Source organism: Drosophila miranda, chromosome 3 (genome assembly GCF_003369915.1).
Source record: "Drosophila miranda strain MSH22 chromosome 3, D.miranda_PacBio2.1, whole genome shotgun sequence".
NCBI lineage: Eukaryota > Metazoa > Arthropoda > Insecta > Diptera > Drosophilidae > Drosophila > Drosophila miranda.
In genome coordinates this window covers 2,436,766-2,451,602 of record NC_046676.1, presented here as the reverse complement: position 1 = coordinate 2,451,602, position 14,837 = coordinate 2,436,766, and the positions used below count along the sequence as shown (strand labels likewise).

Genomic DNA, 14,837 nt, shown 5'->3' with positions numbered 1-14,837 from the left:
TGTGCAATGGGGGTATATAATGTCTTGGATTTTCGCAAGGTTCAGGAAGCTGCAGTATTTTGTATAACTTCCTTGCAATCTAGATAACATGGCTAAGGCTGTTAAGTCGCACGCTACCTTCGACTGCTGTTGCTTTATATATTTTATTTTCAAACCATTTTGTCATTCTTTGATGGGATAGGATTGTATATACATAAATCTTTTTATAATAGCCAATTTATTAATTTAAACTTGTTGAAATTCCACCAGACCAAAACTTTTTTTGTATTTTCATCAGCTGGTTTTAGACTGATAGAGTGTGAATCGGGGCATATGTTAAAAAATCCCACCGTTCCCCAGGGATGTGTTCAGTGTTGAGAGGCTACAGCTCGATAACTGAACTCACAAAAGTGGCAGCCATCTATAAAAATTCAACTATCGATATTTTTCTAGATTTTAAACAAGGGATTCTTGCATCACTACTTTTTTTTGCTTTCGTCGACAAATTTGATATGTTTGAAACAAATTTAAACGCCGCCTGATCCCATTTAAATATAATATCATGGACGATAATGAATGTTTTTACTGTAAGTTTGACAATTTCCGTGAAGTGATTTCATTATGGTTTATGTTTATGTTTAAACATTCGTGTCCTTATATACATATATATATAATATAGGAACATACACGTCTATATACATATGTATATAAAAACAAGTGATGATTTCCAAACATTTTTAAGAAAAATACCTTAGATTCCAGCCCATGTTCCATAATCCACAGTATATATTGAAGATCTATTCCTCTTGATGGTATTCTTCCAAGTTCCATGATCAAATTGGCCCACCATATTCAGTGCTTTAATTTTTTGATTATATTCAGATGAACACACAATAACAAAAAAGCGGAAACAAACATGTTCGACTAACAGCGTCTGTTAGTTTCATAACAAACTACTGGTTCAGTTCTGTGTCACTTCTTGCAGCACTTAGTATATAGCACGAAACAGCCAATGTCGTATGTTTGATACAATTCAAACTCAGTTAGAATTCGCTTTGACTCCCCCGAACTAGAAGAAAGCTGAAAGGACGATTACCCCTAAGGGCAGCAGCTTTAAAATTGAGGAGAAAGATAGCATAGATGTCGATATACGCACTCTGTTACATCAACTCATAAAAAAAATCTTTCATCAATCATTATCCATAGTGACATTTTAACTTTACTTTTTTGATTTTTCGTACGAAAAATAAAACATTTTATTTACTCTTTTAGCTGGTTTATCGTTGATGGGTCCATCACCGATTGATTATGAGCTTAATAACAGTGTTTTGGACGATATGTTAAACTCATCAGTACCGCCTATTGATTCTTCGCTGGATTTGAGTACATTGATACCTGAAGTTCACAGTGATATATTTTCTGGCATGTATCACGGATCATATCAGCAAAGCCATGATTTAGATTATAATTTGGACACACTCTCGCCGTTCCCTGCGCATCTTTCCTCTGCGAAAAGAACTGCTTCCACATCGTCTGCCGAGGACCCGGAAAATTTCGAAGATTTTATTAGCTTTCTTAATGATGATAGCGTTTCTAAGTTCAGATGCGATAATATATTACGGTATTCGAAAGAACGTAATACACCGTCTCCCACAGGAAGTTGTAGCAGCTCTAGCGGTAGCTCGACAAGTGGAGTACAGAGCGATATATCTGATGCATCACACAATAAACCTCTCGACCATATTGACGTTGAGTCAGCCATGCAGGCTGTACACAACTTGAACACAATAAGTGATCGGACCAGTAGAAATGAATTCTGTATTTCTGAATCAAATATTTCATCTGCAATCGATAAACAGCAAAAAACAAAATTTAATTCGATTACAGCTAACATTGGGCAATTTGGCTCAACAGTCGCCAACATTGAGCCAATTAATATTGAAGCATGCATGGATTCACGAACACAAAATTCTTCGCCGGCTGAACTTGTCAAAGGTTCCACGGCAAATGCTGTCAAACCTAAGACAATATTTCTCTCTTCTCATGACTACAAAGCGCTTATGCAAAAGATAAACTTGAACGGAAAAAAAAATGTTACAGTTGGCGGCTGCAACACGCAAATTCCTAATATAGTTAAAAAACCAGACAATTCAAAAACATCAAAAGCTCCGTGCGGTGAAATAAAACACCAGCTGGGAAGACCACACTGTGTAGATCGAATGTGTCATAATAGGGGCATACATATACGAGGTGGCATAAAAACGGAAATCTCTAATAGCGTATCAATAGATGAAAAGATATATAAAAAACAGCAGCGTATGATTAAGAATCGGGAATCTGCTTCCTTATCCCGTAAAAAAAAGAAGGAGTATGTTGTGTCATTGGAGACTCGAATAACCAAACTTGAACGAGAAAACTATACGCTAAAAGGAGTAAGTAAGACTCGCTTTACTATTAGCTAAATATATTATATTTTAAATTTAGAGCGTAGCAATTAAATAATGTATGTGAATAAAAAGTAAGATTTCGTGTCGGCTGATCAGTGTAGCATATCCCCATGCATGTTGGTGCGCTGAACACGAATCCAACGTTAGATTTGGTCCATCACGATAGGATTTTTTTTAACTTCAAAAAACCAATATGGCGAAAATTTATTTAAAAATATTATCTTCGCTTGAAACTTGTTTTTCTTTTTTTTTTCTTGGACGTTGACATGCAATGACTGCATCTTTCAAGAGGCGATGCACTTACTGCACCGTCAAGTGGCCCGTGTTAAACCAGCAGAAGGCTGTTACGCGCGGATCCCAGGCAAAACGCAACCCTCCTCCCGCCCAACCGACCGAGGGGCGCTGCCGCATGACGCACGGTGCGTAGTCGAACCGAACGCGAACATGGAAGAAAGATAGCTATTAGACTAACATTCGAGGAAAATTAGCACTAAACTTACTAAGAAACTAAGCATGCAATCAAAATACAAATACCACTACAATTACTAATTACTTGAAAGGTGTGTAAGGATGAGTAATTTAATAAGAGGAAGATAATTAGTGGTGGATATAATATGGTAGAGGGAATTATAATCCGAGCATAAGACCCTAAACGGTTCATGCAAGGAATAATTCGATCTACAAAGTGGAAGGAACAGCGGTATAAAATTTCTAGTCAGTCTAATAGGAATCGTGAAGTTTATGCGGCTCAACAGATCAGGGCTGTCTATGTCACCCCTGATCAAGTTGTGCATAAATATCACACCAAGCATTTTTCTACGGTTAACTAAGGATGGGAGGTTTACTAATAGTAGTCTACTAGAGTAAGATGGGAGTCTTACACCCGCATCCCAGTTAAGGCCCCGCAGAGCAAAGAGTAAAAAGTTTTTCTGTACTGATTCTATACGGTCCTGGTGTACTTTGTACTGAGGGCACCATACACAGGAGCCGTATTCTAAAATCGGATGAACTAGCGTAGTATAGAGAGTCTTTGTTATATAGGGGTCGTCTTTTGAACACCTCTTTATAAACCCAAGCACGCCCATGGCCTTATTTACCATGGTAGAAATGTGTTCGGAAAACTTTAACTTGGGGTCTAACATAACACCCAGATCATCCACCAGGGTAATTCTCTCAAGAGAACCACCAAATAGGGTGTAGGGAGCCAACAAAGGGCTAGAACGATGAAATGTCATAACTTTGCATTTCGAGGCATTAAGGTGTAACAAGTTTGCACAACACCATGACTGAAAGTTATTGAGATCGGATTGCAAGCGAGAATGAAATGAAATGTCCTTGTACTGGACACAGAGTTTAACATCATCCGCATACACTACTGGCCAAAATAATAAGTACACGCTTATAAGCTTTCTTTCATCTCCTATAAAACTTTTCTAATAAACATAATTAAAAAATCAAAATTACTTTTAGTTTTCTAACCTACAATAGACTATAAAAATGTTTATCATAAGCATTTTTCATTTCAAATATATATTTTATGATCGATTAAACCTTAAAATCATAAATAAGGGCTGGCCAAAATAATAAGTACAGCAATTCTCCAAAGCGAAAAACTAAAAGCGTTTCAAATTTTTTACACTTTTTTCTTATAATTTATAATCTTTTAATAGTATCCTATATAGCCACACTTATTTTGGATGATTTTGGCCATTCTTCTTGGCATACTAGCAATAAGTTTGCGGCAAGTCTCCACTGGAATCTCATACCACGTTTTTTGCACAAATTCTCCACAATTCTTTTTCTTTTCGAAAAGAATTTTTACCAATTCGACGTTTTAAGTCACCCCAAAGGTTTTAAAATGGGTTTAAGTCAGGAAACTGACTTAGCCAAGCCATAACGTTTACATTTTTTCCCGTAAACCAAGCCTTCACCACCTTTGAGGTGTGCTTTGGGTAATTTTCCGTTAGAAAGACCCATCTTAAGGGCATGTTTTCCTCAGCTTAAGGTTGTATAATGACTGTCAATATGTTTTTATACCCGAATTGGATCACATGATCAGTTATGCGATGTACCGGCTCAACGCCATGCCAAGAAAAATGGCCTCAGATACCTATACATCGGTCTCCGTTCTTAACCATTTTCTTTGTGTACCGGAAGTCGAATTCTTTGCCTTTGGGTCGTTGTATACATCTTCTGGAGTCATTATCAAAAAGATTTATTTTTGTTTCATCTCTCAATAATATATTATTCCACTTCTAAGACCCATCTGACCCAGACCATGCCAAATGATTTTCAACGACTTTTTGCCTCATCTTCAAAATTTTTACTCGGAGTAAGTGAACTTTTCGGACTATACGTCCTGTTAGGTCTATATATTGAAGTCTCCGACGAACCATCAGACCTGATTTTTCTTTGCCAATTTGAGCGGATATGGCCTTGGAAGACATGAACTGATCCTTTTTTGCAAGACTGATGATGCGGGTGTCTGTTGTTTGTAAAGATTTCTTCTTCCATCCTCGATTTTCAATAACCACTTTAGATATTAAAGCATTCTGAACAAAAAATTCCGAGCGTCCAAGACTTTTCGCAATTTCCCGGAGAATTTTCCTTTATTTTTGAAGACTTATGGAAAACTTCTTTTCTTCAGGAGTAGGGCCTAACTAAAGAATTTTTTTAAACTCTCATGTACTTAAATATGAAAGAACTCAATAAAAACCAACAATCCTTTGACCAAATCCTTATCTAATCCTTCAAAATTTATAAATAACACCAGTGTACTTATTATTTTGGCCAGACCAAAAATGCCCATTCAGCAAAAATGTATGCATAGCATTTTATTAAGATGGTTCCCCACTTTAATTTTTTGATTTAAATAATTGGCAAGACTGTAACCTTTCCGAATATAAACAATTGGCATCAATACATTTACAAACATTCGAGCTATTCCATAACAAACTAGCACGACACCGATGTACTTATTTTTTTGGCCAGTAGTGTACATAAGTACTCGAGAGTATGTTAATACTGAAGGCAAGTCATTAATAAAGACTGTGAAGAGTAAGGGGCCTAGATGGCTGCCTTGTGGTACTCCCGAAGAAACCTTTACTGGTAAAGAGAGGGAGTTTTTGAAGAGGACTCTTTGAGACCTAGAACAAAGATAGCTAGAAATCCATCTCAGGAGGTTGGGCGGAAACCCTAAAAGGTCAAGTTTATGCGCTAATAGGGAATGGTTTACAGAGTCGAATGCTTTACTAAAGTCGGTGTAAATAACATCCGTCTGTAAGTTACCTTGAAAGCCTTTAATAATGAAAGAGGTAAACTCTAACAAGTTCGTGGTGGTTGAACGCCGCCTTATAAATCCATGCTGAGTTGGAGATATCAGTGACTTGCAGAGATGTTGCAAGTGTGGAGTTAAAACCTTCTCAAACATTTTAGGAATAGCGGATAACTTTGCTATACCTCCATAATTTTTTGCATCAGACTTGCTACCTTTTTTATGGAGAGGAATTATAAACGATTCCTTCCAGATCGGGGGGAAGCAAGAAGAATCAATGGACAGGGTGAATAGTTTAAGCAAAGGTCCACACAGAGCCTCGGCGCAGTACCTGAGTACACAACCTGGAACCCCGTCTGGACCCGGTGAAAACACCGGCTTTACTAGTCGAAGATCATGAAGTAAAGAACATTCATTTAACAAGGGAGTGAAAATGCCGTTCGACCTCGGTAAACCGTATGGGTACGGATGACCAGAGTAGCTTTCCTCAGAATAGGTGGTTTGGAAGAATTTGGTAAAAAGATCGCCAATTGCCTGATCATTATTTGCCGACGTATTACAAAATGATAGCGAGGATGGGTGTGCGGACGTTCTACGCTTACTGTTTACGAAGCAGTAAAACTGTTTGGGGTCCTGAGAAAAAGTATCCTGCATCGAGATAGGTAGTTCTTATAGCATTGAGCATTAAGAACTGAAAAGTTTGACCGAGCTATTACATAGCGAGAGTGAGAAGTAGGAGAACCCACTTCTTGAAATTTTAAAGTCTTGATTTTAAGTTTTTTAGCCTGGATAACTCTTTGGTAAACCAATGGGGTTTTCCAGATCTAGTCGGACAAGAAAGCGGGACACAAGAATCAAAAAATGTGCCAAGAGCATTGTAAAAAATGTTTGTGCCTTTTATGACATCAGTGCACAAGTACAAAGCGGACCAATCAAAATCCCTAATGAGGCTATTAAGCTTCGCAAACTCGGCTTTACGAAAGCAGCGGACACGTTCAGGTAGCCTACTCGACCGATCCAATACAGTTGGTCCTATATCTAGCGACACCTCGAAAGTAGGGTGGTAGGCGTCTTCAGGTATAGTGAGCGCAAGGGCTCGGGCTAACAACACTATGGTCGGATCCGATACAAAGCACAGATCAAGCAATCGACCCAAGGAATTTTTCACATGATTGACTTGAGACAGGGACAGGTCAAGCAAGCCGTCAACAAAGTCATGTCGTGACATGGGCACTAGGATACTAGACTCGTTTACCGAAGACCAAACAGTTCCTGGCAAGTTGAAGTCACCAAGAACTATCATACGATCTTTATCAGATAGCGAGGAAGAAACAGCGGTTAAAGCGGACAAGTGCTGCTCATAAATTGAAATATCCGAAGAAGGTGGGATATACGAGCAAGTAATGAATATAGCGAAAGCGGGAAGAATCAGTTTTACACACAGGAATTCCAGTTCCTGTTGAACTTGGACTGTGAAGTGTTCCGACGTGAAGTAAGAGTCCACTGCAATTAGAACCCCCCTGCACGTCGAGACGAACGGTCCTTTCTAAAAGTTGTGTACCGACCTGCCAAAACCTCGGAACTAAGAATGTCCGGCTTTAACCAGGTTTCAGTAAACACAATAACGTGGGAAGCAAATGCAACACTATCCCGGAAAAGAATGCTGAGCTTACTACGCAAGCCTCTTACATTCTGATAGGTTACTAAAAGAGAAGTTAGTTTTTTGGAAAAGTGGCAGCAAGACGGGAAGTTGAGGGAGAGGAAGTTGAGGTTGAGGTTGAGGGTGGCACGCTGGAAAGATTTGTAAGGGATATGGGGGGCCTATTCTTCTTCTTAGCCTTAAACTCCTTCACCACCAAATGCTCCGGCCAAAATTTGGCGGAGCAAATGGTGTCAAATTGAGTTGGGGAGATGCTTATCTTAAGCGAGGCTATCTCCCTGGCATAAGAGAAGTTAAATTTCTCCACCTCCCACCAGTGGTTTGGGCACCACAGGCCTAGTACCCGTGGTGGCAATATTTCTATTTACTGGTGGGATCGGGATGGACGGGACAACTAGCGAACTTGCGGACACCACGGACACGGACGCTGCAGACGTACTTGGCTGCACATTCTCCGAGGCGATGAATTCGGCTACCGAATCTGCATCGCCAGCAGCTGTCGTTGCCCTTTGAGTGGCAAACGAGATCAACTGCTGCACACTTGGAGTGGTCGGAGTCAGTTTTTCGGCGGCGCACGGCTGAGTGACGGTTGGCAATTGCAGATCCCGCGGAGTGACCCTTTTGCGCCTCGGAGACTCATTCAGCAGTTTTAAACCGCTAAACTGAGCCTCCATGGCTAGGAGCCGATCTTATTGGTTTTTAAAACCAACGGTCAGCTCCTTAAAGCCACTCCGCGTCTGCCTCATAAAAGCCACCATGTCTTTCTCCACCGCACGGCATGCCTCGCAACTGTAGTGCAAACCATTACGCTTTGAAATGGCATCACTCACAAGGCCAGAAAATCCAGCACATTTTGCGTGCACTACGCTGTCGCAGAGCCAGCAGGGGATAATCGGATGATCGTGGGTGATCTGCTTATTGCATGATTTTTTGGCACATACAACAGAAAACTCCATAATAAGAAATTGAATAAAATTAGAATCAAATAATATTTCAAAATAAATGGCTATCAAACCAGTGTGCCAGACAAACGCTAATAGGAGGAGAGGAGAACAGTTGCAGCAGCAGCTAATGAGAGAGAGAGAGCTACTGAACAGAAAGTTACGAGAGCGAGAGAGAAAGAACAGTTATTTAAGTTTAGGTGATAGAGAGAGAGTGATAATACAACAAAAGCTACAAGACGAGAGCGGACTGCAATGCAATGTAATGCGTACTCACTCACTGCAACAACACAAACACGACAAGCCGACGCCGAAAAATAAAAAGTTAAATAATGTTTTAACAAAAATCAAAAGGCATGAACTCGCGGAATAGAATAGGTTTCCAGATTGTTGGCTGGTTAGGAAGTTAATTAAAGTTTATTTAGGAAAACACCGGCTGTTTATTCAAAACAAAAGGAAAAAATGCGGAGCGCAAAACAAAAACGCGTCTGATCACTACAAAAGAGAACGAACGATGACGAACGATGCTCGTTGTTATAAGAATGTAAAATTATCTTACAATAACAGATTAGGTATTTTCATTCACAACCTTAACTAGCCGTAAAAATATGCTTGTATGCTCTATTTTTTCAATTTCATCCGACAAATTTTCTATAAGATTAGATCATAAAGATCATTTTAATAAGCGTAATTTTATTGCAATATTTTGTACAATTTTTTAAGCGGAAAAATTGTTAGGACACTTCTACTTTTTAATGAGCCTATGTTTTTGTAATTTCGTCACTTTCTTTCATAATTTGTGTAGAACTGTCCAACATTCAGACTCGAAATACCATTAATGATCGCCAAATTTCAAACTTTAAATTGTGAAGCTCTTCTATTGATCCGATCGATGCTCCGAATTGAAATCCGTACCTCTTTTTGTGATTTCCCCAATTTTAGCTTGCGATTGGCCTTCGTTAGGAAAAAAGCAGCTTGATTCTCAACTGGGATTTTGTATTTTCTTTTTCCTTACCGTTTACACAGACATTATGACATATTTTATCCTACTTAAAATTGTTTCGATCATTATTTTACCTGAAATGTCGAACACAAGTTCCCAGGAAATTCTCTCGTATCTCTCTCTTTCAGTACGGATTAAAAAGTAAGTGCCCAAACGGTACACTGGCTTCTTTACGGTCGTCAACATAACGAAGACTAAACAAGAACTACGCCTAATCTACTTAAAGTATATACAAGTAACACTACGACTTTCGTTTCAATTGCCAGACAAAAGCAATGTCTAATTAGGAGAGTCGTTTCAGACAGGATCATTTTAGACATTTTTAAAGACCATCTAATAGATTAATATATGCAGAACGAAGAAGAGAGTGAAATTTTCTCGGCATCGACACGCTTACTCAATTTTTAGATACTCAAAATGAGTATTGGGGTATATTAGATTTGTGGTGAAAATAGATGTGTGTAACGTCCAGAAGGAATCGTTCCCGACCCCATAAAGTATATATATTCTTGATCAGCATCAATAGCCGAGTCGATTGAGCCCTGTCTGTCTCTCCGTCTGTCCGTCCGTCCGTCTGTTCGACCCTATCAGCGCCTAGTGCTCAAAGACTATAAGAGCTAGAGCAACTACATTTCAACTCCGGACTTCTGTGATATGTCACTGTTACAAGAATGTTTCAAAACTCTTTGTCTTGTCGTCTAATATTCGCGGCGTCTGCCCGAGGAGAGCCATACTGACTAAGTATCGGGTATAAATGTAGAGTTGCGGTCTCCGCAGCAACTCACAACGTTCCCCCTTGTTTGAGTTTTAGTTTTAGTGACCCGATCCGTACTCTGTTCTACTAAACAATATTTCATGTTAATTCCAATGAAAGTACTTATTTTCTGGGGCACAATCTAGTAAAAATTATGTATCTGCTAATAAACTGAATTCAACAATCCAATTTTATTAGAAGTAAATGTTCGGATTTAATTTGATAGTTGTTATTTTCTTCTTTTTTATACAGGATAACACAACATTGCGCACCCAGTTAGTCACGTTTGCCAATACATGCAAATGTCACACCGGAAACACAAGTGAAATTTTACTCCATTCTTTAAGTTCTGCGGCCAGGAGCGAACCACACCACGTAAAGATCGCACCAAAGCCGAAATTTTCAAACCGGAAAATCAATGCAGCCAGTGTAAAAAAAAATGTCGCTGTGCTATTTGCTATGGCTTTTATGGTAACTATGAATGCTGGAAATTTTCAGTCATTTCTTACCAAGCAAAGCGTTGATGACGATAGTGGCAAGCTAGATATTGTTGTGCCGGAATCTACGGCTGTTGGTCGTCGTCTACTTTGGGTGGAAACTGAAGAAGAATATAACGACAAAATTAACCAGAATAAGAGTCAATCGGATGAAATGTCCGTTCCACCTCTGCATTTTTTAAATCCGGTTAGGCGCAACATTACTGTTGGCTCTGATAAAAACAATACCAAAAATTCATCAAGAAACTATTTGGGTAACGAACCGCCACCGCTGGCGTACTCGTCTATAAAAAAGAACAGTGGTGATTGCAACTCTTCTAACTCTGCAGTCAACCAATCTGACTATTTCCGACTGGCCCAGAATCTACATAAATGGGCTAACAGAAATGACTTTTTGAATTTAAACATGTCTTCAGATTTTACTAATGAGAAAAACAACCCACACGGGTTTAAAATATCGAAAGACTACATTGAGTTGAAACCTGAAGTTCACAGTCAACACCAGGGAAAACGTAAAATTTACATGGATGTAAACGATTATAATCCTGATGTTGAGGATAAACGACGCAGGAAAATAGATTCTACTATAAATAGAGCATTTAACAATAAAAAAGAACACATACCATTGTTTAATGGCATAAAAAGAAAAGATGATACATTTTATGTGCTTTCTTTCAACACTGATCACATACTTCTTCCAGCATCCAATTATAATAACACTGAGCGACCCAAAATGTCATTACTATTGCCTACAGGCGATCCTACAAGCAACGGCGACATTATGTTAATGCAGGTGGACTGTGAGGTATTTAATACAAAGGAACTGGAGCTGAAGGCCCATATGATCCCTGCCAGGCTCCGACCAAATAGCACTAGCTGGCATCCCAGTACGCCAAAATATGACGCAGTTAATGAACCACAAAGTAATACGATATTTGATAGAATACCCGTGAAGTATGATAAGCCTCGGGTGCATACTTTCTTTATGGTTGGTCCCAAGAACCAAGCTGCTGCTGCTGTATCCCAGGAGAAACCGCGTTTGGTGCAGTTTAACCACAGTATCGCTAATAATAGTAGACAGATGTCCAATGCCCGAAAACGTGAATCGTTGCGAGCAAAATTAGAGCCGTAAACTGTTTTTTAAAGTTAACGTCACATAAAAAAAGAAATGGGGCTACTTGTAACTTAAATTTAGTTTTATTATGACAGCCTCTGGAATAAATAATTGGAACTTTAATAAATTATGATTACACATCAATTTTTTTTTTTCGCGACTTCCAGCCAACAATTTTTAAAAATAATACTGAAATAATACTAAATCAAGCGTATAATAAGAGATGAAAAATTCATTCCTGTCTAGCAAGTAGTATTTTGTCTTTTCTTCATATTTTTTTTTTGTACTATAGCCGTTTATTATTCTCCAAAAATTATTCTTAAAATAATTTGGTATTATGTCCATGTATATTATTATGTCTCCGCAAGATTCAACAGTATATTCATTTTTTTTTTTTTTGCATAAAAAACTAAACTACCATGCTTGCAATATAAAAATATAGTAAAATTGTAAAATCTTTGCACTTAAATTATTTAATAAGCTATTATTCCCTAAAATAAATAGTGCAAATCTATGAATCTTTTGAATCTACCAAATTATTGTGCAAAAAATTAATATGTGCATTACAGGTTTTTAATTGGCCGTTTTTTGGGGATGGGGAACGTTTTAAAACTCATGTTTTGCCTCTACTCATTTGTTTTTCGTCTTATTAATATTAAATATCCCCACGATACGCTAAATATCAGTGTGATATATAAATATAATATATAAAATAACCGAATTTAAATCGAAAATGCTGCGACGAATTTCTTTTATATGTGTATATAGATGAGTGTAAGCTTGAATATAATATCTAAAATAACTGAATTCAAACCGAAACACGAAAACCGTGTTTGACTTCGCCAGCATGAGGTTTTCCCAAATGTTATCCGATTTCTTTAGTTTTTATTTTTATACCCGATACTCAAAATGGGTATTGGGGTATATTAGATTTGTGGTAAAAGTGGATGTGTGTAACGTCCAAAAGGAAACGTTTCCGACCCCATAAAGTATATATATTCTTGATCAGCATCAATAGCCGAGTCGATTGAGCCCTGTCTGTCTGTCCGTCTGTCCGTCCCTATTAGCGCCTAGTGCTCAAAGACTATAAGAGCTAGAGTAACGACGTTTTGCCAAAGACAAAGATCTCACTATAAAAAGTATATCTCAGGATTTCGCCCCACCCCCTTCCGCCCACAAAAAGTACGAAAATCTGTGGCATCCACAATATTGAAGATACGAGAAAACTAAAAACGTACAATCATTGAGAATGACCGTTTCTATGAGACTGCTGAATATGGATCAGATCGGATCATTTTTATAGCCAAAAGGAACAAATTAATTTGCAGTGGCTACGCAGCGCCCGTCGACATGTTCAGACATTTTTTTTTGGTAAACTTATAACAAATTGAATATGCATAGTTCAAAAGTTTTTTTAAAATTGGTAATTAATTAATATTTTGTGGTACCAATCTTAGCAATTGGATAAGGAAAGATCGTGTTATTATTAAACGAGCTTCAGGATCGGTTTAAGAATTATGTTAAAATAGCTTCAGAACTGTAGCAGCGTTTTGCAGATATTTCGGCTCAAACTATTCAACGTCGGCCAAACGAGGTGTCTTTAATAACAAGGACACCTGGTAAAAAGCCACTTCTGCATAGTTGAATGAAGAAACCTCGCTTAAATTGGTCTAACGAAAATTCAAATTGGAGTGAATCTGAGTGGTCACGAATCATACTCTCGGATGAGTCAAAATTTAATCTTATTGTACCCGATGGTTCGCGCGCAGTTCGCCGCAGAAGAGGCGAACGCTTTTCCGAAAATTGCTGCATTGCCACCGTGATGCATTCGATTTATATAATATGGGGATACATATCTAAATATAAAACTGAATCGCTAATTATGATTTAGGCCTTGCTAAATTAAAAAAAGTATGAAGAAATTATTCGCACTGGAGTTTTGTCCAGTATGGAATCAGTTACTGAGAGAGAAGAAGATCCCATCATTCAAGACGATCATGATTTTCCAGCAGATTAAGTAGAAAGTCTTCATTGGTTTTCACTTTTTCAATTACTTGAGTCATCTCCTCAGCGCATTTTGAGTCGAGAGCACCAAAAAGACTGCTTGCTACATTTTCTATGATATCCAGCTGCGATCTGCGGCTTCTAGAGTTTTTCATTAAAACGTTTCCTGTTGGTAGCTCGGTATACACATGTTGAGTGTTGAAATATGGAGTTGCATGACGGAACATTTTTTAGTCCAGGGAACATGTATCGTAACTCTGACAATCCATCAGACATTAGTAGCACAGTCTTCCAATATGGATCCAAGTCATAGTATACGATCAGGGTCCACTCAGAAGTTGCTATTCGTGATATTCCAAGTTTCTCATAAAATATTCCAGACTTGTTTGCGAATTGTGTCACATGTATTGACTGTGACAATGCTAATGAAAGCATGGGCATAATAATGTTGATGTTAATGTAGGTAGCAATATCCTTGTTCGCTGTGTGGTGGGTGGCTCATCAATCTCCGTGGTGTCATTGATCACGTTGTTAGACCGTTTGATTGCCACATCTTCTGGAAATAGAAACGCTAGTCCAATAATCGGGCGCTTTTACACGCCAGATACCATCTTAACGTCAACCACTCGTACGTGGTTGTCCTGTCTAGGATATGTCATAATGATGCGACCCATTGGCCACTTCATTACAGGAAGTTTGTCTTGCAATTTTTGGAGGTATTCCGTAGACCATTGTTTCCAGAATGAATGCTTTATGCGCGATACCATCTCCCAGCGCTTTACCCATATTTTTCCTTAATGATCAGTAGACCGCGGATTTTGAATTTTTGCATATTTTCATCAGATTGTTACCAAAATTTGTATTTAGACGTTTGATCATATTAAATATGACGAATTTTAACGCATATCGAAAATATGCAAAACATATGCAAAATATGCCAAAACGCCAACTGGGAGCAATCCCAAACATGGGAAGGCAACGGCCCAAAGGCCTGGCCCTACCAGCTCTACAGCAGGAAATACTTGCCTTGGAAAGGAAGCTAAGCAATACTGCGGCAGCCCGACCTTCTGGTAAAGCGGAGGGTGTTGACTTGCCGTCGACAAGCGCCCAAGCCAAACGCTACACATATGCCGAAAAGAGGATGCAACACGCCAGCAGTGAAGC

At 38.6% G+C, this 14,837-nt stretch overlaps 1 protein-coding gene across 1 annotated transcript; it reads left to right on the top strand.

Moving 5' to 3' along the window:
• The first annotated feature begins 442 nt into the window (after positions 1-442).
• LOC117188009 (cyclic AMP-dependent transcription factor ATF-6 alpha) lies at positions 443-12,196 on the top strand. Its single transcript, XM_033391124.1, has 3 exons — positions 443-566; positions 1,252-2,411; positions 10,311-12,196. Exons 1-3 carry the CDS (start codon positions 542-544, stop codon positions 11,685-11,687), a joined length of 2,562 nt encoding a protein of 853 aa, XP_033247015.1. The 5' UTR covers positions 443-541; the 3' UTR covers positions 11,688-12,196.
• Positions 12,197-14,837: the final 2,641 nt, after the last annotated feature.

Bases quoted from the DNA above. Each gene is read 5' to 3' on its own strand.
- LOC117188009 (XM_033391124.1), top strand. From the start codon at position 542: ATGGACGATAATGAATGTTTTTACT. The intron at 567-1,251 runs GTAAGTTTGACA...TTACTCTTTTAG, and splicing joins CGATAATGAATGTTTTTACT to CTGGTTTATCGTTGATGGGT. The intron at 2,412-10,310 runs GTAAGTAAGACT...TTTTTTATACAG, and splicing joins AAAACTATACGCTAAAAGGA to GATAACACAACATTGCGCAC.